The following is a 26,427-nucleotide window of genomic DNA, read 5'->3' as shown; positions in this document are numbered from 1 at the left end:
CACTGCCGATATGGGTGAAACATGAAGAAAAACTGGAAAAAACAAAGGTAAGAATGATCGGTGGATGCTTGGAGTGTCATGTAAGGTAAAAATAAAGGTTGACTTAAGAGAAAAAAATCTGTGTGGGAGTGCTGTGAAGAAACAGATTAAGGTGGTCTGGGCATGTGGCACAAAAAAACACAGAATGATTGGGTGAAAAGGTGCACCACAATGAACATGCAGGCAGTGGCGTAGCGTGGGTGTCAGCCACCCGGGGCGGAGGAAAATTTCGCCGCCCCCTTATTTAGGTATTTCAATTTAAAAGACTAATACAGTATACAGTAATTCTTTGCCGCCCCCACTACGCTACGCCACTGCATGCAAGGTAATGAAGCTAAGAAGGAGGCTGAAAAAGATTTAGTTGGAAGTGGTGTCAGGTGAAAAGAATGGAGGGAAGAGCAAAAGATTTGGGGGCAACTGGATATAACCTGGGTGAACAGCTGTTAAAGGGGTGATAATGATGACCTTTTGGAAGGGACTGAAACAACACATGCATGATGACATGCTGCATTTCAGGTGGACATGTAAGTAAAAATGTCACTGTACTCTGTACACATAAACTTACTACTGCAAATGTAAGGTGGTGATTCCACATTAAGTCACACTGTTTGTTCTACCTGTGTCTGTTCAGTGTTTATTCACTTCTGTTTTGAGATTAAAAAATTAAGGATTAAAATGAACTACAAATAATGGAAACCTAAAATGAAAGGAAATAATGGATGAGTACCTTTTTACCTTAAGATACCTTTGTCTCTATCTGTTGAAGACAGGTAAAGCACATATTGTCTTGTAAATACATATTGTAAAAACTGAGTAATTCAATAACATCTGAAATTAGTAAATTTAGTCACATGACAACAAGTAGCTAAAAGGTATAAACAGTATTGTGAGCCAATTTTTAATTGCTTTTTCTTTTTTTATTAGGAGGTCATTCCTGCCTCTGATTAAATTTCATAAGCTGGTATGTTTCAGCTGCCTCCCAACAGTCAAACATTTGCTGCGGTCAATATTTGCTTATGAAATAAAAAAAGTGTTCCCTGGTTTAAAATTATAATCTAAATCTTCACAAGGTCTTTCGCATACAGCACACACACAGACACTTGCTCAGCTTCTGGATATTGCAAGCAAGCCATATTAGGTATTTCCTAAACAGACAAAGTCAAAGCAGAAAAAAAATAGATTACACCAAACGAAAGGGAGAAACTGCACGAAAATGATGCATCAAGCACCACCAGGACCAAAACCGAAAACTAGGACATTCAAATGAGCACCTTTCACTGTTTAAGCGCTCGCTAGTTGACGTACAGAGTACACTGCCTGCTGAAGTAATAATGTTCTGCCAAGAACTATGTGGTGTCCTTCACATTCTTAACGTCCCACCCCATTCATTTCATGTCCCTGCATGCTTCTATTCGTGACAGGAATAAAGCGGGGAAGATAAACATGCGAGTCAAACTCAAACACTTACTATACCATCTGAAATCAAAAAGACTAAATCGATTGATCGTTTGTACTAACACTTTTTTTCGAACTTTCGGGATGCCGCCGCCGCCACCACCGCTATCCTCTCTCTAAAACGTCTGCGAACAAGAAAATACTGTACAAAGACGCAACACTCCTGATTTGAGGAATGGCAGCAGTGCACATTACTGCCACCTAGAGCTCCAGCACCTATCTCGCCTCACTGGCTACTATATGCTGGAGACTGGTCTGATTAACTGCAACCCACAGTATATTACACTCGGTTGAGGTATTAATTTTAGATGCACGGAAAAATATGTGGAAACTCCTCGGTACTTAAGTGCACCATCCTACACGAAACGAAGAGAACCTGGAAGACTAGAGTAAAATGACAACCGTGCCGTTAAGCGGATGGGTGTAACAAGGCCTGACCCCACCCCTCCGCCACAGGTGTGAACAGCAAAGAACCTTCGATGCACGTGCGTGCAGGAGAGAGGTGGCTGTAACTGCTGACCGTCACCAAAAGAAGCCCGTGTGCATATTTGTTAGTCACTCAGTAAGTATAGCAGGTGTTTTAAGTAGCTAACTGAAAGAGTGCACTTGAGTTTTGATTACGAGTATTGTTTTTGCACTCTATGCAACGTTTATTATTTACGTTCAGTATAAAATGGATGGATAATAGGCGCAATTAATTGTAAAGAGTTAATTAGAAAACGCTTTACAAATGCTGTAGCGCTACTTTTTTAAAACTCTTTCGACTTACTCAATATATGTCTATACTGAAACAGTTTAAAAGAAGAAGTAAACGTTTTCTGCCTTGTTACCTTTTGTTACTGAGATTGTTTCCCTTTGGGAGTTTCGATCGACGTCAGAGTTTCGGTGTCTGTTGCGTACGGCAGGTCTCCTGCTTTTAAATAACTGAAGAAGGAAAAAAAGAATACTGTTCCGCTTTTTGTTGATTGTCTCAACATAAACGTTTGTGAGTTTGAGTCAATAATCGACATAAAGCTTGGTGAAATCCTACCAAACCAATCGTGGGCATTATTCGGTTGTTTTACAGTTAACTTGCGATTAAATGGTAGAATTTAAAGGTCAGGCAGGTTGTACCAAAAAATGCCAGTTTGATTTTTATTTTTCTGTCTCACTCTTTTTCTTAGCCTAGAGATGTCAGAAAGAGTGAGAAGTTCAGAGCACGACTCTTACCGGCCTCGGAGCCGTGAGAGAGACCCCGAGCGTGGCAGGAACACGCAGAGCCAACACAGCAGGGACTCTTCGGGAGGTAGGAGAAACCGAGACAGACACCGGCCAGACGAAAGGCACAACAGAGAGGACCCGCGGAGTGGCCACTCGGCAGAGCGAGAGCGTGAGCGGCGCTACAGACACGAGCGCGATACGTCGGGCAGTCGTTACAAGTCCCGAGAAGAAGATAAAGCGCCGTACCCTGAAGAGCCTCCGCGGTATAAAGACCTTCACTTAAACAGAGCGGAGCCCCGCCACTACGCGGAGAAGTAAGAACCTTTCCTCTTTGTTTCTTTCTTTTTTTTTTCACCTAACTCCGTATGATCAGATCACATCACCATGCTCGCCTTTAACTATTTTGTGCCCTTACATGTTGAGTTTGAATTATCTTTAAATGTAATGATGGTATTTTAAAAATAATTTTGAATACCTGAAAAGTCCCATGGTGTGAAAATATGGTGACTAAATCACTTCCAGCTCTTCAAGCTAACACTTCAATACCAGGACGGAATTGTCCTGTAAGCACTCCAAGTCACTCGCTTCACCAATAATTGTACCTGCTGTAGAAATGCAAATTTTCTAAATGGCCAGTGCTGTGGTTAGACTACTGCCTCACAGCTCCAGGGACATGGGTTCAAATATACCTGTGGAGTTCCCTTTGTCTGATGGGCTTTTCTTTGGGTCCACCCGTTTTCTTCCTACATCCCAAAGGAATGTCTGACTGGTGACTCTAAATTGACCCAGTATGATGGCGTGTGAGTAGGTCTTGCCGGTGCCCTATCAGGCAGAGGTTGGCATTTTACACCAGATGCTTTAGGATAGGGCAATGGCTCAAGAATAAACTACAGATTCTGTAGTTGTGATTTGTAAGTCTCTGGATAGATGCAGGAGGAGGTTGGGAGCATGCGCTGACTACAGCCCGATACCGCACCTGCCACATGGTGAACCACCTGGATTGGGGTTCAAGTGCAGCTGTGCAAGGGGTGACACCTCAGCACCCCACTGAACAGTGTGAGTTTTTTTACAGTGGCTGGATTGACAATCCTGGGTTTTCCCTGCAAGTTGGAAGACCTGCTTGCAGGGCTGGATGCAGATTAACGTCGTACCGAGGATGGAACAATTGCAGGTTAAGGGCCTTGCTAGAGTGTCTCCTCTGGCATTTGTGGGTTTCAAACTGGCAATCTTCAGATTTTCAGCACAGATCCCTAGCGTGAGAGCCGCCACTCTGCTATATACAGGTATAATATATATATGACAGATCGATGCAGCATGTAGATAAATAGAAGCAACTCCTTAAGTACAAACCATGCCTCTGGTACAAACAGTTTGGAAAACAAGTATATGCAGTACAAAAAAGCGTTTGCTGGCATGCAGTGTGTGCAGGGAACTCTACTTGATATTATAAGGAAGTTGTTTAGAGAGGTTAGGTACAAAAAAACCTGCCAAATGGCACCAGAGCAGGTGTATCGGTGTAAATTGATCAAAAACCCATTTTTGATAGTGGATGCTGACCCACTCGTAAAGCAGCTTGCTAAACCAAAACACAGGTTTTGGCAGATGCGACAAGTCATTGAAGGTTATACTAACTGGGGAAAGGATGTCTTTTCTTATTTTAAAGAGAGAGGGATATTTGTTTTAAAAGGAAAAAGGGACCATACCTAAAGTAGGTGTAATAAAGCCATTCATTACTGTCATCGGTGAGAAATCGCTCCGGTTGACGCTGCCTCCCTCTCTGGTTGTCAGAGGTGAGACTGAACCCAGAATGATTGAATCATAGCCACCAGTTCAACTGCATGACTAAAACAAAATTATCATTTAGCCAGGGACAGATTTGGCCACCTTTCTTGTGACACAGCATTCCTGCAGAGTGGCTGTCACCAGTGGCGCAGCAAGCCCCCCTCTCCATATAATATTAAGGAAAAGAAATATAAAGACTTCAAGAATTAATGTTTAATAAAATGTTGGTATGTTTAACTGAATATAGTTTCTTTTTAAATTTATATATCAAATATTTCATTTTCGTGCAAGAGGATGACCCTATAAATTAAAGTTATTTGAGAAACATGAATATGCCATGTAAAATTAAAATACTGGGTAAAATATTTGTAGGTTATTTATTAATTGAATGGATGTTTAATGCAAAGTAATTTAAAACTACTACTGCATGATTTTATTTATTTTTTTTATTGACTGGGCACCTTGGGAGAAGTGAATACTTTATTGTTGTTGTTGTTTTATATGTTATTTTGCAGTACATCATTAACATGTATGGTAATATTAATGACAGAAGACGCATATTGAATTTTATTTTTTATATTTCACTTGTTCTGATTTACAATTTATAAAATTGTGTTAAATATGTTACAGTAATATCACACAAGCTAGAAAAGTGTTAATCGTATTCTCATGGTAATGTACATGATATGTTTATTGCACTAATGTAATTACGAAATCAGGCAATAATTAATTTCAATTAAAACAAAAAATAGTGCAAAGTTTTCGTAGAGCTGGCAGGTGCAAAAACACAAATAGAATTTATCATGCCTTCAATTTCAGTAACTAGAAGCAATATACAGTATGCACGTGAACTTACCCATACTGTAGATCCACTTCATTCTTCACCTTGCTGCCTTCCATCAACAATACACATGGTTCCATCTCCTTCAGAACTTTAATTGCTGCCTTCCAAAACTACTATTATGTTCCATAAAAGTAGTGCACTCTCAATAATACTTCTTCATATGCTGCGTAACAAATCAAATAATATTGATACAATTTCAGAGAAGATTGGCCCCAGTGCAAGTAAATATTTACTATTTTTTATATTCTGCATTGCGCATGTGCCTGACTTGTTAACTGAATTTTCACAGTATACTGCAGTGTGTTGCTTTTCAGCTCGCTGCCCAGTCACTTTCACTGCTACTCGCCCTCCCTCCATTATTTCAAAGGTAGGATTGTGTCTGGTGATTTTGAAAACATATGGCTTCAAAGTGTATGACCAATTTCCAGGGCAGGATTAACAAACTTGGAGGCACATAGGCTGATGCCAGCTTTGTGCCCCCTTTGACCTTTCTGTTAATGCAAACTCCCCACCTCTTTATACCTTACCTTTTGGTGCTGACCCACAAGCATGAAGTACAAATCACTGTGTGGTACTTGATGCACACAACATTGCTTTTAACATACCAATGTAACAATCTGTTATGGGCCATAGACCTGACCTGTGCACCTTCACCAATCTGAGTTTTAGATGAACAATATCATAACGGCAACATTGACTGAACAAGGAAGCAGTGAGAATAGTTGTAAACATCGTAGTTTGAGCAACAAGGTCACTTCTGCCAGTCTACAAAGTGGCCTACTGCTGTCTGGCCAGTCCACCCACAACATTAACAAACCCTTTGGCGATTGCACAACATAACATAACTCAGTAGTAAAGTACAGCAGATTTTCCTGCTTTCAATAGGTTTTTTATTCTGGTTTTCTTAGTAGAAAACTTTTTTATGATCCCAGTAAAATCCTGTATTTGAAGGGTCTCGGTTTCAGGTGGCAGCAGTGTTAGACTGTTGAGTCTTTCCTGTTGCATTATTGACTTCAGTTTATTTCTTGCCATAGCCCGCTGTGATAAGAAGTGCTCCTCATTGGTCTGGTATAGCGGGTCCATTTTCTTCCAAGAAAAAAAAAAAAAGTTGGGGTTTTTAAATCTGTATAGCTGTGTCGTTCTCCGTGGGCGCGATTGCACAACTGTGGGAAGTTAATGAGGTGATTGGAGCAAGTCGGTCCTGCACGTGTGGGTGCGGTCTTTCTTGTTTGCCTCATTTGGCTTCCTGCGGTGTGTAATTAAGACGCTGCGCCCACGGAGGCCACCCGTGTATGTATATATAGATAGACGGAGGTACACCAAGGTGGGGATAAATCGTGGTAGAGATTGAGAAGGTATCCATGGAAGGATAGAGAGATGACTGAAGAAATCAGTAGGGACGGAGGAAGTTAAAGGATTGTAAAGAGCAATCTTAGTGGGTACGAACTGGCCACCTGTATTGAAGAGACAGAACGAGCTGGGGCCCCGCTAAGGAGCGTATGGTCGATGCACTCTGGGGGCTGGTTCATCCCACTGAAAACCAGTGAGTGGGGTGAGCAGAGAGGTGTCTTCCCATGGGATCTGAGGAGCTTGTGGCTGTTGGGTCTCCGCCGGCTGAGAGAGTGATGGAGGTGGGCTGGAGAACAACAAGGGAGTGAGAGACTGCATATTTTTTAACTTCTGCATTTTTAACCTCAGATTTTAAAGGATTTATTTATGGTTTTAACCCCACTGGACACTGTTTTTATGGATTTATTTATTGAACTTTGGGACACTGCACTTTTTGTTTTTGATTGTTTTTAAATAAAAGCACTTTATCACTTTTTGGAATATATTCCCTGGCTTTGAGAGGTTTGTCCCCAATTGTCAGCTCATCTCGGTGACATTATCGATGGTGTTGGGTTCAGGGCTCCCAGACAAACGAAGGGAGCATGGAAGAGAACCCGTGACGTGGAATCAGAAATGGACTGGAATTAGAAATCGGCTCTGGACTATTGTCCAAACTGGAATGCCACAATTGGCCAGGCACCAGCTGTTCTTGCACCTTTCAATGCAGACGCACATACAGTACTATTCCCTATTGATTTCCAAGTAAAGTAGTGTAGTGCACTCAGGTTCTCGGGTTCAGTCCTTCACCCCCCCAATCTTCAGGTTTTTGTTTCAGTTGGTTTCCCAGTTAAGACATATTAACACCTTTGTATAATGCCAGGGTTAAGTTGTCTGCCACATTTTCATTTTCTACATGATCATTCATCTATTTCTTTACTCTACTGCTTCTTCTTTGATAAATATTACAATATCATGCAGTCAGTGTCCTTGCCTCGATTTAAATCCAATGAGGTTTTTTTTTTTCCCCCCCACAGTCTCCAAGTTAAATTCTGTTTGCTTTGATCTAAATCCAGCAGAGGTCTGCCTTTGCTTTCTTTTATCTAATCTGTAATCTACAACAGTTTGTGCATGTTCATGATCTATCTAAGTGTATTATTTGGGAGCTTCTATTTCTTGTATCATACCACTTTTTCACTGGTGTTGCCATTAGGTGATTAAAAATAGTGATCTCCATCTAATAAAAATGTTTGATTTAAGAGTTCTGACTAGATTTTTATGTCAGTAAATCTTTCATTAGACAAGAATGCTATGGTTGAGTATTTGCTTTCTATTTCTTGCTTCCTGGCTTTGAGTAGAGCTGCAGTAGATGCTAATAAATATCTAATTATTCCAATGGCATTTTCCACTAACTTAATATAAATACAACTGCTTGAGCAATATATTATGCTTTAATAATAATCCTGGAAAACAAAGCACCTAACACAGAAAGAAATGGCAGCCTTAGTGAGGTAGAGTGAGAGTTAAAGAAATAATGGAGCCTCTTCCCAGGCTGCCATCTCCCCTAAATCCTGAGAGAAAGAGGAAGCTCATTTTACTTTCTGAAGACCAGTAAACTCACAGCCATATTAAACATAATTCAATAGTGGTAAATGCAGGCCCACAGTGCTGAAAATATCCATTTTTCAGCTTGATACTTAATCTAAATTATTTTATTTAACTTAATTTTATGTGTATTTTACCTGTGCCTGTATCCTTTTAGCTGTTGTGTGAAGGTATTTTACTTTATTCCACTTGTAGACATTTTATTTTAAAATGTTGTTGACACATTTTAAATAAAGAGAAAAATACTTATCGGTTAACATTCCTAGCAGGTGTCTCAACGTGCCAGGATAAGCACTGATTCTAAGACTCCTGGCCAAGGGAGATCAGGTAAGGAAATGGGTGGATAATTCTTCTGAACTGGTTCTTTGTTGCAGGTGAAGGTAATGGATGATTTATTTATTTTTTTATTTTTTTTTTTGAACACCGTGTCTCATCCTTTTGACTATCTGTTGTAGATGTGTAAAGCTGCTCATTTGGACAACTTTGTAGTATAAAATAAAGTGTATTTCTTAAAAAAAGCTGTATATTCACAATTGTACAGATGTGTATATGGCTACCAAACATGGTCAACAGTATCACAGTGAATGAGGAGCATGGCATGTTCTTTGGCGTTTATGACAGGTTCACTGCACCATACAGAAATAGGATGGAGAAGTTCTGATGACACATTTGATTTCTCACTCAGGTCAGACCTTCTGATTCACAGTAAGATGTGGATTAAAGCGGTCTAGGATGTGAATGGGTTTGTCTGTATATAAGTGCCTCCTATGATGGGCTAGCAACTTGTCCAGGATTTATTATCTGCCTTGCACCACATGCTGTTGGGACAGGCTCCAAAACTGGATTGACAGAATAGCACTGTGTTCTGTCAGGACTACAGTGATGTTAATTTAATTTCCCTTTGAAGTCTCATTGGCGCCTTTCTGAACACTCAAGGACACCGAACGATAGATAAAACCCACATTATAACCAAAACTTCAGAATTGATTTTTTTTTTTTTTTAAATTAATGAGAAAAAGCAGTCTTAAACAAATGAGTTTTAAGTTTTAGATTTGAAAAGTGAAAATGATTCAATATTTCTAAGCTCAGACGGTAGTGAGTTACAGAGTTGGGGAGCACAGCAACTGAATGCTCTGCTCCCCATGGTGGTAAGACGGACGAAGGGGACAGTCAAGTGGATGGTGGAATATAATCTAAGGGTATGGGAGGGTATGGCAACATGGAGGAGGTCAGACAGATATGGAAGGGGCAAGGTTGTGGATGGCCTTTAAAGTTAACAGAAGAATTTTTAATTGAATGTCGAACTTAACTGGAAGCCAATGATGCGTCTGCAAGATGGGAGTGATATGGTGAATAGCAGGAGTTCTAGTGATGATGCGGGCACCTGAATCCCGGATCAGTTGAGGCTTATAAAGAGATTTGTGAGAAAAACCAAAGAAAAGGGAATTGCAATAATCGAGATGAGAAGTGACAAGGCTATGAACAAGGATAGCAGTGGTGTGGGGAGTGAGGGAAGAGCGAATACGATTAATGTACTCGAGGAATTGGAATCCTATTAGGATTGGGATTTGGGCTAACCAACTTGGAGGATAAAGACTTCAATTTGACTTGAAATTGTGAAGCAAGAAGGCCAAAACGTTTCTTTTTACCTATGTGTTTTATGATCATACACAAAAGTACTTCACATGAAGTATATTCCACACTAGTGCTGTAGCCTGGCCCCAGTGTCGCAGTGAGATGTGCACACCATGCAGGTTCCATTAAATTTCCAACTATATTTTTTGCTATAATTATGCATTTCACTGCATAATATAAATGTTTATGGAAAATACTGACAGCAGTGTTGGTGAAGACAAATTTAAAGTGCAGATTATTGTTTTGTGAGACGCTAGAAGCTTCTTTGCATTTCACAGAAGAAACTGACAGAAATACATTGCTTCATTAAGAAGCAGAAATCTGTGCTCTTGGCCTGTTTGCACCAGGGATGGCCATGGAAATGTTACAAGTCAGATTATTATAGAGGGTATAGTATGGCTTAGCTGAGCTGTGAAAATGGGCCTTCAAAAAACATTAATTTTGTGCTAATGGAATAAGATCCTGTGTTGAAAGTCTTGGTGTGCCATTGTTTTTGAGGGCTACTGGATAAATACTGGTCAGATGTCTCATCATGCATGCAGTATGTCTTTTTCTTGACTCTGTACCATTATATTGTACATTGATTGAAGATGACTATGCATTTGTTTTGTTTTAAACTTTGACAGATACAGTGATGCACCTGTGTTCTCTACTTCAGCCAGCCATGAGTACCCACAAGAAGAAATGGAATATTATGAGCCACAGTCTTCTATGAATCTATTCAACTGTTATAAATGTGGATACTTTTGCACAGGAAGAGGTAAGATGTGTGCTCCATCTAGTCACTGTTTCTCTTTTTAAGTGGGGTTGCAGAAGTGGCAAGTGGCTTCTCCCAAATTCATTGCTCCTGTCCACCACTTTGGCGGCACAAATGAAACTGTTATATGGTGGAGATTTAATACACTCTTTTAAACCAAGTTATTTTAATTATTATGTTTCCTTGTATTTAAAGCAGTTTACATGTTCTCAAATTGTGAAGTAGTTATAGAATCAACATATCCACCCAACCCCCAATGATTTATTTTCTTGAATTATAATTTTGTTTATTTCTTTTTCAAAGCTGTTTTATCTGATGTATTGTGTATGTGTGTGTGTGTGTGTAATCTTATCTTGGTTTCTTAACTGTTAAAATACTAGCCAAATAACAAATATATTCAACAGCTTCTCCAGCTTTATGTAAAGTTTTCTTTTCCTATGACATAAGTAATTAATAGTATCTACACCATTACCTTTTATCTCTGTTTCATGGAGCTCTCCTTAAACAGAATGGATAAAATGGTTTCAGCATTTGAAGGCCATATAGAATTGGTACCTGACATAAAAAAGGACACACCTTGGTAAATGAAGGGTACATACTATATTAAAACCAATTGCTTTTACAGATGTGTGGTCGTTGAGAGAACTGTACAGTGGACATCTCATGATACAGAAGGCATAAACAACAATGCTGGGTAGATTTAGTTTCTTATTATGGCGAGAATATGCAGAGGAAGAATGAATGCTAACATTTTGCTGGTAGGGAAGTCGTGGATAAAGGACACCTGTGGACTAAGGCACAGAGCAGTGGGCAACCAGATTAAATGAGTGCAAATGTTAAAGTAAGGCAACTAGAGTAAGTTTGATTAGAATCTATCAATCTTTAGTCTATCAATCCTGCACCTAAAAATGCACTCTGTGACCAGATCACAGGCATCTGGTCAAATGAGTCCTCCCTTACCTTGTACTCATCTGTTGTGTGGTGAACACCAAAAGTAGCCTTGGAGTTTTGGTGTCTCTTCTGCAGTGGCACCAGGTGCATGGTTTAGGCCCCCCCAACTTTGCTCAAGGGCAAAGATAAATATGTATGAATATAAAATAATTTTGAGTCATCATTTTCAGCTAATGGTGAACAGTTTTTTTTTTGTTTGTTTTTTTTTTTTTTTCTTTTCCTGCTGATGATGTAATCCACAATGGCAATGCTTCTATTCATAGGACACAAATTACCACAGCTGTCCCAGTTCTGCTAAACAGAGCCACTCAAGAATCTCGCAGAAGTGCTCCAAGTATCTTCTCCTAGAATTTACAAGACAAAGAATAATTCATTTTCTAATGGAGGATTGCTGTTGTATACATTCAGTCTATCTGTAGACATTTGCAGCGTCTGTGCAAAGGTGGCTCATAGACAGGGGTGTAAAAGTACACTTGGTGGTGGTGGAAAGTAATAAATTACATTTACTTTTAGATACTGTACTTGATTAGATTATGTAAGGAACTAGTTGTGCTACCCATCTAAGATGGGTTGAAATCTAAATAATCAACAAAGACCTCCATGGTAACATTTACAGTGCGCCGTGCAATGCGTATGTCTCTGTTTATATGCAATTTGGTATGAAATTAGTAAAAGCAGTGTTGATGATTGTGATGTGACAACTATTGGAATGACAAATACCATGCATTTCATTACTAAAAAGGTTTGTGATGTGACCTAACAACTGGATGGACACACAGACAGATACACAGTCATTTATCCTTTTTATTAAGGTGGATTGTACTTTTTACAAGTATTTTTACACTACTGATCAAAAGTTTCAGAACACCTCAATTTCCTCCAGATTTTCTCCAAATTTAATCTGTTGAAATGCAATGAATGACTTAAAATGGTGAAAAGGTAAGGAGTATACTGCCAGAGGTTTAAATTTAAAGTTTAGGGTAGCAAAAAACTAAAAAAAGGAAATACCAGAATATTACAAATTGGCCGTCAAGGAACAACTACTTGGTTACAACCTACAGATGTTCTACAGCAATTAAAGTACATTGAGCCTTGCAAGTTGAAATAAACAATTTGCACAGGTGTCCCAACTTCACTTGATTACTTAAAACTGTCTTAAAACAGATAATTGGAAGAAAACCGCAATGAACACATGAAAAGAGACAGATTACTGTTAAGTGTCTTTCATTTAGAGAGATTGCAGAAAAAAATCAAAGTTTGAGCGAGTACGGTATCCTGCACAATGCAAAGGCAATTGGAAACTGGAAGATCTGGGAGACCCAAAGTCGCAACCCAACCAGAAGACAAGTTTCTGAGAGTCACCAGCTTGCATGATAGGTGTCATAGCATAATAGCTTGAAGCACGGCTTAACAGTGGTCGAGAAAAGCAAGTCTCAGTTTCTGCTGCGAGGAGGAGACTTTTTTCAGTATGCAGTAGTCCACAGCTGGTACTTCAAAGCCCTATTTTTTCCTTTAAGGAATGGCTATCTTATTGCCACTCGCCCTGTGAAACCTGCAGCACAAAGTCTCCCCTTCACAGTGTTGTCTGTCCTTCTCCACAACAGGTCACAAAACTCGCAAAATAGTTTCCATTTAATTATTGACATCAAACCCTAGGATTAGAAGGGCTGACCATTTAAATTGTAATTTTACTTGAGTCATTTTTTTTTCCCAGCCCACTTTTTTTTTTTTTTTTAAACTTGAATAGTATTTTTACTGAAGTAAATTTTTATCTATGTAGTAATACTTCTAGTTGAGGAGATGTTTTAGTTTATTTTTTACCACATCGGACATTTATTCACTTTTTCACCTTTTGTTAATTTCACACCCTTTTTGCTGCTCTTTAAGATTTTGTAGATTGTCCGATGATCGGCACTGAACATTGCATTAAATGCTTTGTATTATGGTCAGCTAGAGTTCTGACCTCAGCTATGCCAACCAGCAGGGGAAGATGACAGGTTCTGCTTTGACATTTGAGACACCATGAGTATGAATTTGCTGTTAACGTAAATGGGTTTATTTTCAGGTTGTAACTAGCATATCTTGTATGAGCACACTTCCTTCATTACTGAAAGCATTTAACAAAAGATTTTGGTTTACACACACCCTTGCCACCACTACCATATTAATAAACAACAATATAGTAATTTATTTTACAGCACAATGGAATCAAATGGTAAACTGCCTGCCAAACAACAACAATAAAATACCTTTAGGTAAAAATGATTTTTGTAGAGGAAAACAAGACAAATGGCATGAAGAAGATGTACAACAAGCAAAGATCATTACACTTTGAACATTTTATCTACAAGAATACACAAGTAGACAATTTTATGGTGAATTGAAGACCAATCTAGAGAGGTCCCCTCAAAAAAATACAATACAATACAAAAAGTATTGTTTTGTAGTCATGCCCAGGTTTGATTCTATGTCATGTCCTTGTACTTGTATGCTGGTGCTTCAGTAAGGCCTACCTTCTTATGAACAAGAGAAGATAAATGTAGACTATGGGATGGTGTGTATGATAGCTGAATGAAAAAAAAAAGCTTCTTACTTTCATTTACTTGCTGTAAGAAGTGTGCTGGCATATAGACTCTTCCAGTGAAAACTCACTCAACATGTCTGAGCAGCTGGTAGCCAAAATACTTCTATTTTATTTAGTGTGGGTCACTAAGACCTAGTGCAGACTCTAAACAGACAACGAATAGATGAAGGATTCAAAACTAGTATCCTGGATGTGTAAGGCAACAGCACTACCTATGGTGCGGCCCTTGAAAAGAAATGGATACTGTAATATTTAATTGGCTTAGTGTGTGTGTGTGTGTGTGTGTGTGTAGTGGAATATCATGCTGCGTAACAATTGGCCGTTTCACACTGTCTATCTTTTTATTTATTTTTTTCCCCACCTGAAAGGGTAGCCTCTCTTCCGGTTATCCAAAACAATAGTAGACTCACACAACACAAGCTTCCGTAATGTTCCTCTACATTCAAATTCTAAACAAAACCTCCTTGTCAGAGTTTCAATAGCTTTCCTTCTGATCCAACACTCGGAAGACAAGAAATCAAAAGAGATGAAGGATTAAAGTTTGTTTTACATTGTGGCAGCACGTTTGGTGCTGGCACTTCAAAGCTGATGAGTGTATGAGGTTTACACTCTGCCTTGACTGATGCTGTGCCAAGCAGTTTTAGCTGAAGAGACTTTGGTGTCCTACCAACACAGGAATCCACTTTTTTAAAGAGCAAATGCTTGTCTTGAAATTAATGTGGGTGAGTCTGTGCTGATGAAAAATGGCATACCAAGTCTCGGCTCAATAGGACACCACTATGCAGCAGCCCCACCTTCTCCATTTTGGTATATATACAATTTTACATAACTACGATGCGATTCATTTTTTTCTATCAATATGAATCACAAATGTAAAACCACATCTTAAGCTATATGTCCATATCTTTCATGGCATGAACTTGGTAACTTCTACACAACAAAAATGAAAAAAATGTTTGAAACAATACAAAGATAAATGGTCAATAACTAAACAAAAATTAAATAGGTCAATTTATAAGATTACAGCTAATTTACCTTGGTTCAGTTTTGATGCTTTTGTTGTTTTGTGCGTTTCAAAAATTCTTCTTGTATTTCTAATATTGATTACTGGAAGTAAAAGGAGAGAGGTGAAGTAAACCTGATCCACAACTAACAGAACATACCCATTTGTGGAAATGTGCAAGTATTTCTGCCTTCCTTCCAGTTCTGCCAAGATTCTCTAGTTGTAGTGTAAAAGAAATGGACTAAGCAAGTTCAGGAAATTGATGTGCACATTTAAAGAAACATTTTTTTTATATGATTTAAGCATGTACCTGTGCTCAAAGTACAGTGGGTAATCCCTGAGGCCAGTGACATTAGAACCTCGGGAGAATTCATACTAACACAGTTTTGGCTAATAAAAACAGTAATCACACTTTGTTTTTGTCGCTTCATTAAAATATATACAGATGAGCCAAAATGAAGTACCACATTTCTCAAGGTAGTTGCACAAGATAAGGGCAGCTGAGTGGTTTGGGGTGGGGGTCCTTTGATAGGTGATCTCTTGTAGTTTTCAGTCGGCATCATGCTTTGGTCTGGTGTACACAGTGTTTTCGCTGTCAAAGCGTTCTTCAAAAACAACAAATCCATCATCACTATGCAACGTGCCTTCCGATTGTACTTCAGCATTCTTCCTAACAGAGACGTCCCAAATCGGAAAATAGTTTTTCAGTGGGTGGCTAAATTTAGACAGACAGGTACAACATTGAACAGAAAATCCCCAGGCCGTCCTCGGGCTGTACAAACAACTGAAAACATCCATACAGGCACCAATTTTGCAGTCTCCTAGACGTTCAGTGCACAAACATGCCTCTGCCTTAGGCATTTCCAATACGTCTTTGAGGAGGATTTTGCATGAGGACCTTACTTTCCATCCATACAAAAGATGGTAGTACTCGTTGAACTCACTGAGAGAGACTGGGAGAACTGTAGAGAGTTGTGCGTGAACATTCTGCAAACTGTTCATCGAGATGCCATCGTCATGTGCAGCGACAAGGCACATTCCCATTTGAATGGTCGCGTAAATAAGCAAAACTTTTGATACTGGGCTGATAATAATCCTCGTAAACGTCATCAGAGACCCCTGCACAGTTAGCGTCTTAGTTTGGTGCACTGTTGCAGAATTTGGCATTGTAGGCCCTTTTGTAAGGAGCGGGGAGCAATGGTCACCATCACTTCAGAACGTTACACTGAAATGCTAGAGAACTTTTTGCGGCCCCAACTGGGAGAAATAGATATGTTGGATGCCTGGTTTCAACAGGATGAAGCAACAGCTCAAACAGTGCAGAGATCCTTGAAAGCTTTGGAGAGATGTTTCCGGTGAAGCTGAACTCCCAATAGGTAAACACGCATCGACCTCGAAGGGCACTATTTGTTACAAAATGCCCGAATGTCATGAGAGTCTTCAGAAATCGTCTCGAAGAGTGTATTGCTAATGATGGCCACCACCTTCAGGACATCATTTTGAAAACACAGTAAAAAAAATCTATTTTGTATACCCTTATGTCGTAATGAAATTTATTTTATCTTGTATCGTTTTTGTAGAATAAACGTTTGAAATGTGGTACTTTTTGGTTCACACTGTATTATGTATCTAAGCAAGATGAGAAAGAATCACAGTAAAAGTGTCTAGGAGGTAGTTAACCCCAGAGCCAAAGTGTGAGTGAGACTGAATGTTACCCCAGAGGAGATTCACCAGGAAGGTGGAAAGTGGGTGAGCCAGCAGACATCAGGTTTACCAGATTTGAATGAAACTCTCCAGTGAGAGAAGAGGATGTGAAATGAGCAGTGGGAAGAATGAAGTCGGGAATGCAGGTGCACGTTACTTCTGCTAACTTTCCCATCTGCTACGCACACTGAAAATGGGACAGGTGCTATATAAATAAAATGTATTAATGGTGTTGCAGGACATTTCCTAATGTGACAACTTTAAATTTTAGAACGAGCTCAGGCATTCTTTGGTACTGCACTTGTGTTAGTATTTCTGTCATTTTCAGCCTGTCCCTTAAGTTGCACTACATTAGGCTAAACTGTCATAAGGATGACGTTCTTGGGCGCTGTCATTCTTTTGTATTTGATTTGTGTGTTTTTATTTAGTTTAGTTTGTGTATGTTTTCCTGCTGCTTCATCCAAGTGGAAGTTCTTACGCATTGCCATCTGAGTGTAATGTTACAGATTTAAAAGAAATTCTATTGCAAAAAAAATTACATTATAAAATGCAAGTCTGTCCACCCCAGAAGTATTCTTAGAAATTGTTCTCTGTGAGGTCTGTCAGTACATCAGTTTGGCTGTTTTCAATCAGTCATAAGTACTTTCATGATAGACCTTGTGTATTTCATTTTTATATTTTACAGGGTCATTGGTATATGAACAAATAGATTTTATGTACTTTATCAGTGATGGCATGTGAGGTACTGTACATGACTACAAGGTCATCCGCTCAAAGAGGTTTTGCCTTGTTCCTCAGAAGTAACAATCTTAATAATTAAAAAAAGAAAAACAAATCAACTGTTTGGATTGAGAAAGCCTGATAGATGTACAAATCTACACCTTGCTATCTGCACATTACTCTCCCCTGCTAATGCAAAAGGCCTCTGCATGTTTTCAAAGATGGCGTATTCTGCTGTGAAGCTTTTCTCTTTTAAAACGCACTGCAATCATTAACCCACTAATAAACTGGCACAAGAGTAGAGTGAACACGCGTGGAGTGGGATTTCAGATGCACTGCACAGAGTTTCCCCGTTTGGTGCCACTTTCTGAAGCACCTTCACCTCTCACACCTTTCAGTCTATGACTGGAGTGGGAGCAGTTTGCGGCAAGCTGCCGATTGTTTTCTGATGAGCTACAATCCATTACTAATGCTTCATTTGTCTTCTCGTTTTAAAATGGATTTTTATTATTTTCTAAAAATGTGCTAATAAAGAATTACTGTTTTTTTTTATTGAACAGCACAGAATTTGGGAAAGGGGACGGTGACGAAGAGCAGCTTGCAGCACACTCTATTATTTGGGTGTTTGTTTTTGGTTGCCCTTTGTCTTTGGGGGGAAAAAAAAACTTTAACAAAATTACATTAAATTGACAGCAGCTAGATTTAATCAAATAGATCAATCATTTGCAGAATGTGGAATATGTACTTTCTTGGTTTAAATGGATTTGCTCTTACTGTCAGTTATGCCAGAGTGGAGCATAACAAGATTTGTGTCAAAAATTAGCACCATACAAGCAAAAAAAATAAACCTAGAAATCACAAATACAGCAAAATAAAAACTAGTACAACTAGACCTGAATCAGAGGTGAATTCAAAGAGTGAGCATCTAAACTTGCATCAAACCAAGTGGGGTAAAATAACAATGAAATGAAATTAGCAATCCTGCACCAGATATTGCAGCCATGAAGTAGACTAAGCTAGGAGCTAGGAAAAGACTGAAGGGATGTATTGAAAATTGTGCTAAGCTTTCAGTGTTTTAGTCTTTCCATGTAGAGGTATGTTTTAGTGTTTTTAACTGATGTCTGTCACCCTTGCAGGCAGTAGAGGGCCTTCAATTAATCGGGCAGTTTTCTATCAGAGTGGCTCCTCTGTACATGGAGTGATTGGTTTTAAGAACTTTTCTATACTTCCTCTAAAATCTAACCTATGTAATTGTTTTTTTGTTTGTGGGCAGTGGTATTATCGATTGGCCCCTCACTGTTGTTGATTGGATGGTGTGCTGGGCTAATACAGTTATCTAAACTTGCCAGCACTGCAGCACATCTTCGCAAAAAGTAAACTATTTAACACTGACTCTCTCACTGAAGGATTTAACACTCAAAAAACAACCTGTCGTGACGGGTGTGGCTCGGGTGCCAGCTCACTTGAGGCTACAATGAACGGAATGTGGAACTTCTTGTTTTGTGAGCTGTTGTCTGAACAAGTGCTTAGTACTTCGTCCTTGAGTCCTGCTATAGTAAAGCACAGAAAAAGAACTAGCAGGTGCTGGGAAATGCTAATATACATTAACAATTGTATTTTATTATAAAAACACTATCTGCTTCAATGTTTTCTTAAATATTTTCTATTTCCAGTAGTTTATCTACTACTGAAACGAAACTTGAAGGATCAGTAGGAGAAGTTACTGTTGCTGTTCATTGGAACAGTAGCAGAAGAACTTGAAAACAAGAGCTTTTTTTTCGGGTGACAATCTTCATGAAGACCGTGCTGATTGAAGTGCCATCTTCTTTGGCTGCTTTACATTTTTTTTTTTTTTTTCTTTCTCTTTTTCTCATTATGACTGTTAATTATCTGTAATTGCTTACCTGCCTCTCACGGTGTTTCCGCAGTTCAGTTCCAGTTCATCCCCCTGATCACAAACCATCTTTTTAGTTCTTAGAGGTGCAGTAACCAATCTAGAAACAAAGCATAACACCTTGCAGCTTAAACTTTTCTTTATTTTTTTTTTTTTTTTTTTTTTTTTTTTACTAAAGTTAGAGCCCATGTCAAGTACAGCATGGCAAGGATCCAAAGTGTAGGAACAAAGTGGCAGCAAATTCACCAATCCAAGCAGCCCGAGTAGGTGTGGCACAACTTTTAGCAATGCAGCGTTACAGCAGCTCAAGTTCTCATCTGATGAGTTTATGGAGTTTGCATTTTTCTGTGTGTATCCAAATCTTTTCCATCTACTGTATGTAATTTGGTGTTTGATTATTGTCATAACCAACGACTCTGAAATGGCCAGAAAGGACAGATGGTGCCCTGTGATGATGTAATGCCCCATGTTTTGCCAGACTTTGCCAACATAGATTCTGGTACCCTCCAAGTTCAAAATGAATGAATGAAGGAATGAATGAATGGACAAAAAATGTAAATAATGCAGTTTAGGGAATGGCAATGCCCAGTTTTGAGTACTTTTTTTTTTTTTTTTATTTTTATTAAAGTGAGATGTCAAAAATACAGTATTGCCCTGGAATCCGAATGCCTCAGAACAACTTGGAATCCGATTGAAAAATTCAAGCAAATTTTGCCCCAGAATCTGAACTCCCAGCACGTTGTTCGTGTGTGTTAGTCCGTACATTTCCCCAGCGCTCGGGCCACCCATGCGCTTTGTCAATAGGTTTGTTGTCAGAAGCTGTAGTGAAAGCGTCTCATGTGATTTTTTTTTTTTTTTTCACTGCTAATTTTATGCTTTTGTGCCTGTTTTGTGTTATTTAGTGTATTCACCATGGGTCCTAAAAAGTGTAGTGACAAAAATTAGAGTAAAAGGAAAGCTGTTAGAGCTACAATTTTTGATTTTTTGAATTTATATTTTTATTCAAATATTATTATTTGTTAATATTTTACCTTAAAATCCAGTGTATTTACTGTTAAAATCATTTTGAAAATTCAAGTTCGTGGGACCCAGGAACTGATTCATCCAGTTTCTATTATTTTAAAGGGGAAAAATTGTCTTGGAACTCAAATGGGGTTCTGGAATGGATTAAGTTGGGATTCCAAGGTATTGCTGTATAATAAAGACAGATGATGAAAAAATTAACACGTATTAGCTGAGGGCAGTAGATGGGTGCATTAGAGAAGGTGTGAAATTGGAGATATCTGCTGCTGCCTAAAGGTATTTCTGAGCCCAATTACTTTTCCAGAAACTATCTAATGAATACATATAAATGTAATAAGAGTTCCATCTGTCTATTTTCTGTACCCGCATTATCCAACACTGGGCCAAAGGGGCATGGAGCCAATTCCAGCAGCACTGACTGCAAGGCATTCATCAAGTATGGGGCAAGCAAGTTCCATTGCAGAATTAGTACTGGGAGTAGGGAGGCAGTGATGCTAAACACTGTGCCACCATGCACATTGGGAATCCCCAAAAATGAAATTAGTATGGTGCCAAATTGTTGTTGTTGGTTTTTTTTTTTTTTTTCTTTCTTTTAATAAACTTTCAAAATGAAGTCAGTCAGTCATTTTCTAACCCACTTAGTCCTGGACAGGGTTACATGGAGGTGCTGAAGCTCATCCCAGGTAGTATAAGGCACAAGGCAGGAGCAAACCCTGGACAGGGCTGCAGTCTTTCACAGGGCAAACACACACACTAGGGCCAATTTACAATCGCCAATTCACCTAACCCCCCCCCATGTCTTTGGAAGGAAGCAGGTGCACCCTGAGGAAACCCACACAGACACGGGGAGAACGGGGAAACACAGGTCTCCTTACTACCACTGCACCACTCTGCTGCCTACCAAATAAAGTGAAAATCTGTGTCTGTCCTGACTTTGGTGCTAGAAGGCAGGATCTTGATCACAAACTGCAGATAAATGTGTATACAAGATGTTAATGTGATTTTGGTTTCTGTACAAGACTCATTCCTTAGTAAATTTTACTATTCTTAGTCTTATAGAAAATTAATTGGTAATTGCAGGGGACACAAGCAGCTTTACATTTACGCAGCTGAGAACTGTAAAACCCATTATGTTCAGCACAAAAATGTATTAATTTTAATTTTTGCGTCTAAAACAAAAATTGAGAGGATTTAAAAAAAAAAAATTTTAAATGGCTTTTTGGTCAGTGCAAAGTTTCCATGCCTCTTCCCGACGGCTCCCCTACGTTGACTGCGTGCTAACTACCTCTTTCTTTCTCTCTTGTGCTGCATATAGCCTTGTGCCAGGCTGTGGAGATCCTTATAAACCTGCTGCTCTTGATCTGCGCTGGTGTGTTCTATAGCAACTCTGAGACTTACCTTGACGTAGCCAGCTTTGGTGGAGTATACGCCTACTACTACGGAGGGGCCAACACTTTCACAGGCACCGAGGCGGAAAAAGTGAAGCAGCTGGACTCCCAGTTCTATCAGCTGAAGCTGCCTATTGTTACAGCCACCATGGCCTTTGCAGGCGCTCTCCTGGGCTACTGCTGCCTGATGGTGGTTCTGGGTATTCTGCGCATTCCTTTCCGGTGCCCCCCATGCCTGCTTTTGGAAAGTGCCTTGAACATTTTAATTGGGTTAGGCTACATCCCATGCCTGGCCTTTTATTTCCTGAAGTTGCAGGAGGTGTACAACTCTCAAACGTGCCAGGACAGACAGCAGATGTACAGCTCCAAAGGAATTCAAGGATACAGCTGTGGCATGAGCGGGACTGACATTGCAGGAGGACTCTTTGGAGTGATTGGCATTATTATATTTCCTTTTGGCGCTATTCTAGCCATACGAGCTTTCAGGAGGGTGCAGCAGTTAAAGCAAGGACCGCAGGGTGAAGGCTGCTTTTAGAAACGGGGGCATAAAAGACAGAATGAATGGCGGACCAACATCCTAAAACTGGCAGACACACTATGCCAAATTTCAAAGTGACTTTCTAAAATCATCTGTCAGATTTTTTTTTTTTGGTCCAGTTTTTGAATGAAGACGTGATGTACAGTACTTCTAAAATGTTTTACAATTGTACTGTGGGCCACATGAGTCCATCTCATTTAACTCTAATGCATGGACTGTTTCAAGCAAGGGTTTATGGTAAATATATCAATGTGTTGAATGTAAACCTCCTTGTGATGAAAAAATCGAAATTTCCTTTGATATACTTTTTTTCTGTCTGTAGTATATGGTCATCTAAACATAAATAGTGACTTCAATATTAATTTAGAAATTCATTCTATTTAGCATAAAGCTTGCACAATTGAGTGCCCAAGGATGGTCCGATTCCTGCCTTGCTTTGACTACTTGTACCCCTACAAAGGCTAACTCCAAGTCTAATGAAGGACTGAAATGTGTGCTTAAGTGTACAGTCTCCCACCTTACATGTTTATTTGTTTAAAGAAAAATAAAACAAAATCACTATTTTTTTCTTTTCCCAAGAATATTTACAGTGAAAGCTGGAGCGAGAGTACATGTGTTAAGTATGAAAAGGAAGGTTCTTGTAACAGTTCTCTTCATTGCATATACTGACTGGTAACATTCATGTCTGCTGTTAACCCGTCAATTCATAAGTTCATCAAAAGTTTCCTACCTTGGCATCGTCCTCTTTACATGAATTACTGAAGCAGTTTGGAGCCACGTAAATGGGAGGGCGGTGGACAGTAAACCTCGTGTGTACATTATGTATAAAAGAGCCAAAATCAACATGATTTTTTTATAAACTTTGTTTCTTTTTAATGTTACAATATTTTATATTTAAAAAGCAAAAATAAAGACTGCTTAATTTTTATGATGATGATATGATTTTAAAGTGCATTTGTTTGAGTAAGCCTGCAGAAAGCTGTGACTGCTTGTTTGTCTATATACCCCACTGGGGTGGTGGTGCCTTCTGTGGCCTTTTTTTAAAATCAGAAAATAGAAATGTTCCTGTTAATTGCCTTAATGGATGGGTGGGTTTGTCCATGCCTCATAGCCAGTTGACCTCAGTTCTCCAAGACACTCCTATTGGACTAAACCTTGTGTGGATGGATTTTATTAACGCTACAAGTGAACAATCTAACATTTAAGTTCAGTACTTTACAGACCACAGTTACTTTCTATCAGTGTCACAATTTAAAGTTTGTTTTTTTTTCCCCTTTTACCTCCATTGTACTTTTTATTAATGAGACGTGCTTTATATTTGTTGTTTTTGTCTGTCCTGACAGGGGCACTGCAGTTGCTGGAGGTCCTGCTGAATATCTTGGTACTCGTGTGTGTGGTCTCCTCCTTCGTTTCCTTGTCTGGGTTCAGCTCTGCCAGTGCAGGCTTTGCTGGTGGCTCCCTAAGCCTCGACACCATGTCGTACCCGTTCCAAGGTACAGAGTTACAACTGGTGCGGGATCTGGACCAGAAGTTTTCCATTGAGAGAGCACCACTTCTTTATGGCAGCCTAGCTGTATCATTGGGACTGGGGGCGCTCACCTTGGGGATCATGATAGGCAATGCCAGACTACACTCGCGCTTCTGGATCTTGTTGGAAATTATATTCAGTATCATTGCAGCGGCAGCTTATCTTGCTGGCACTGCTGTTTATCTGCATTTTGTCTTACAGATAAACCGTACTGATCTCTGCAAACAACGGGCGCAGTTGTATGCCAGGAATGGATTCACTTGGATGAATTGTGAGGTTTCGGGAACAGATGGGGCAGCTGCTTTTTTTGGGCTAGTTCTTGTCGTATTTTACACAGCAAGTACTGTATTGGCAGCTCTTCAGTGGAAACGAATCGAAAGATTGGATGAGTAAGACTTTTTAAGTTTTGCAGTGTCCACTGTAGTCGACTATCCTTTTCAACATTAAGCTTTAAAATGATTCCATGTCAACTTGGTAATTCTGAGAACAAGTTGTGCAGTATTCACTGTATCTGCAAGAGCATACATTCATTTTAATGTTTTACTAAGCCAGAGCTCTGCTCATTTCAATGTAGAAAGTATTTTTTTTTATTGTATTGCTTTTTTTTTTCCTCTTTCTTTTAAGAGTATCTGTCAAAATGGTCAAAGCCCTCTACTTAATTCTTGATAGAAAGTACAAGTAACTAGTGGCATACTGCATTCATAATATGTTAAAAACGTTTCCCAGAAAAATCACGTGGTATCTAGCGCTGAAGATTTTTATTTTCCCATTGACCCTGCTGAATTACAGTGTTGGGACAATTACATAAACCAATACACTATTGTTTATTTACCATGTTTACTGTTAAGCTGGGAGAACCTTACAATGGAAGGCATTGCAATACACATGGAAGATGGTGGACATGTGGATGACTGTTTTTGCCTTATACTGTATGTGAATTAAGCTGTACTAGGGTGATGGGTGAATAAGAAAGAAAGCAACTTTTTAGCACCCAGAGGTGTTCCTTATGTTTTTGTATTTTTGTTTGTTGTTCACTGTTCTCCTTCTAAATACTGGCTTCCATGATGACTGACTGTCTTGTTATGTTAGTAAATAGAAGGTTTTTCCAAGCTGCTTTCAATATGAATTTATTGTAGAGCAATCTATTGCTTTTGGTCACCTTACTCTGTAGTGGAAGGGGAAAAAAACGCAATATGAAAACTGTGAATGGAAAGCTAAAAAAGTGTTGTCATAATGCAATCACCTAGTCCCTGAAGCAGAACATTTTAAAGCACATTCGGTGGCAAAAAGAAGCAACAAATGCTTTGGCATTTCTCTGCGTTCCTGCAATGAATGGTGGTGTGATATGTTGTGTTTTATCACCGGGATTTTACTCTTCAAAATTTGGAATGTCTAAGGATTATACTGTAGGTGGAATGTTTTCTTATTTTGTTAAGGACATGCAGGTCCTGGGTGTCACAGAGCAAGATGTAGAGGACAGGAAGATGGGGAACAAGACGGGAGCAGCCGAAAGAAGATGATGATGATTTTAATGATCTTCTCACACTGCCATTGTCATTGTTTACTGTTGCTCTGCGTCGTTGCTGATCACTTGCTCTAAGTCAGTACGCAGACACCTTGGTTAGCAGGCATCTTATAGAAGAAGTATTGAGCTTAGCTTTTGAAATAATCTCTATTGGAACACCTACCAAAGTACCCATTTTTACTTTCATGGATACGAAGTATAGGAAAAGTATTGTAATCGTCCAAAAATTTGATGTCTAGATTTTAATGAAACTCAGTGTTTTAGATCTCCCCAACTTTCTTGTATACAAAGTATAAGGGAAGTATTAGAATCCTCCAAAAAATTCCATTTCGAGATCTTGTTGAATCTTGATGTTTTAGACTTCGCTGAGTCCGAAAAAGCCATTTTTGGAATTGTGTGTATATAAACATAACTTTAGTACGCTTTCACTTACGTCAACCAAATTTTGCATACACGTAAAATGTACAAAACATAGATTTCTATAAACATTTGGGCTATTGTTGCTAACTGGAAGTGGTACATTGCAGCCTCATGAATAAAAGGTAGAGTCCGATTTATTCAACATTACTTTTATTATAATAATTCAATATATTAGTAATTTGATTAGATTTATTGATGGTTCTTTAATGTACATAATATAAAAATATAATCATTGTCTTGCAGTTTACTCCTCAAATATCCATCCCCATATCTGAGTATACAAGAAAGTCTAGAGGAGACCACTGCTGATTTTTACTGAAAACAAACATTAGAAAAGGGTTATACAGAGACACTGCACTTTTCATGGCTGGCCCTGGCATCAGAAAAACAGTTGCTATAGGCGGAAAGAGATCAAAGCGGAGCTATTGAAGATTTAGTGCTAAGGTCTGTGGTACTGGTTTCACTTGCAGAACTCTGTGTAAAAGTGCTGTTCAAATTACCAACTC

General features: G+C 39.0%; 1 protein-coding gene across 4 annotated transcripts; it reads left to right on the top strand.

The window, feature by feature from the left end:
* The first annotated feature begins 352 nt into the window (after positions 1–352).
* On the top strand, positions 353–25,085 carry marveld3 (MARVEL domain containing 3). Of its 4 annotated transcripts, none has more exons than XM_039763320.1 (4): positions 353–563; positions 2,658–3,008; positions 10,513–10,646; positions 21,838–23,078. In XM_039763320.1, exons 2-4 carry the CDS (start codon positions 2,665–2,667, stop codon positions 22,443–22,445), a joined length of 1,086 nt encoding a protein of 361 aa, XP_039619254.1. In that variant the 5' UTR covers positions 353–563; positions 2,658–2,664; the 3' UTR covers positions 22,446–23,078. The 4 variants fall into 4 exon arrangements, with proteins under 4 accessions (XP_039619254.1, XP_039619255.1, XP_039619252.1 ...); XM_039763321.1 differs by lacking the exons at positions 353–563; positions 21,838–23,078 and adding exons at positions 1,773–2,056; positions 23,792–25,085; XM_039763318.1 differs by lacking the exon at positions 353–563 and adding an exon at positions 1,887–2,056.
* Positions 25,086–26,427: the final 1,342 nt, after the last annotated feature.

Source organism: Polypterus senegalus, chromosome 9, assembly GCF_016835505.1.
Source record: "Polypterus senegalus isolate Bchr_013 chromosome 9, ASM1683550v1, whole genome shotgun sequence".
NCBI classification, from domain to species: domain Eukaryota; kingdom Metazoa; phylum Chordata; class Cladistia; order Polypteriformes; family Polypteridae; genus Polypterus; species Polypterus senegalus.
Note: the sequence above shows the minus strand (reverse complement) of the source record. Positions and strands in the feature narration are given on the sequence as shown.

Bases quoted from the DNA above. Each gene is read 5' to 3' on its own strand.
- marveld3 (XM_039763320.1), top strand. From the start codon at position 2,665: ATGTCAGAAAGAGTGAGAAGTTCAGAGCACGACTCTTACCGGCCTCGG. The intron at 3,009-10,512 runs GTAAGAACCTTT...AAACTTTGACAG, and splicing joins CCCCGCCACTACGCGGAGAA to ATACAGTGATGCACCTGTGT. The intron at 10,647-21,837 runs GTAAGATGTGTG...TGCTGCATATAG, and splicing joins ATACTTTTGCACAGGAAGAG to CCTTGTGCCAGGCTGTGGAG.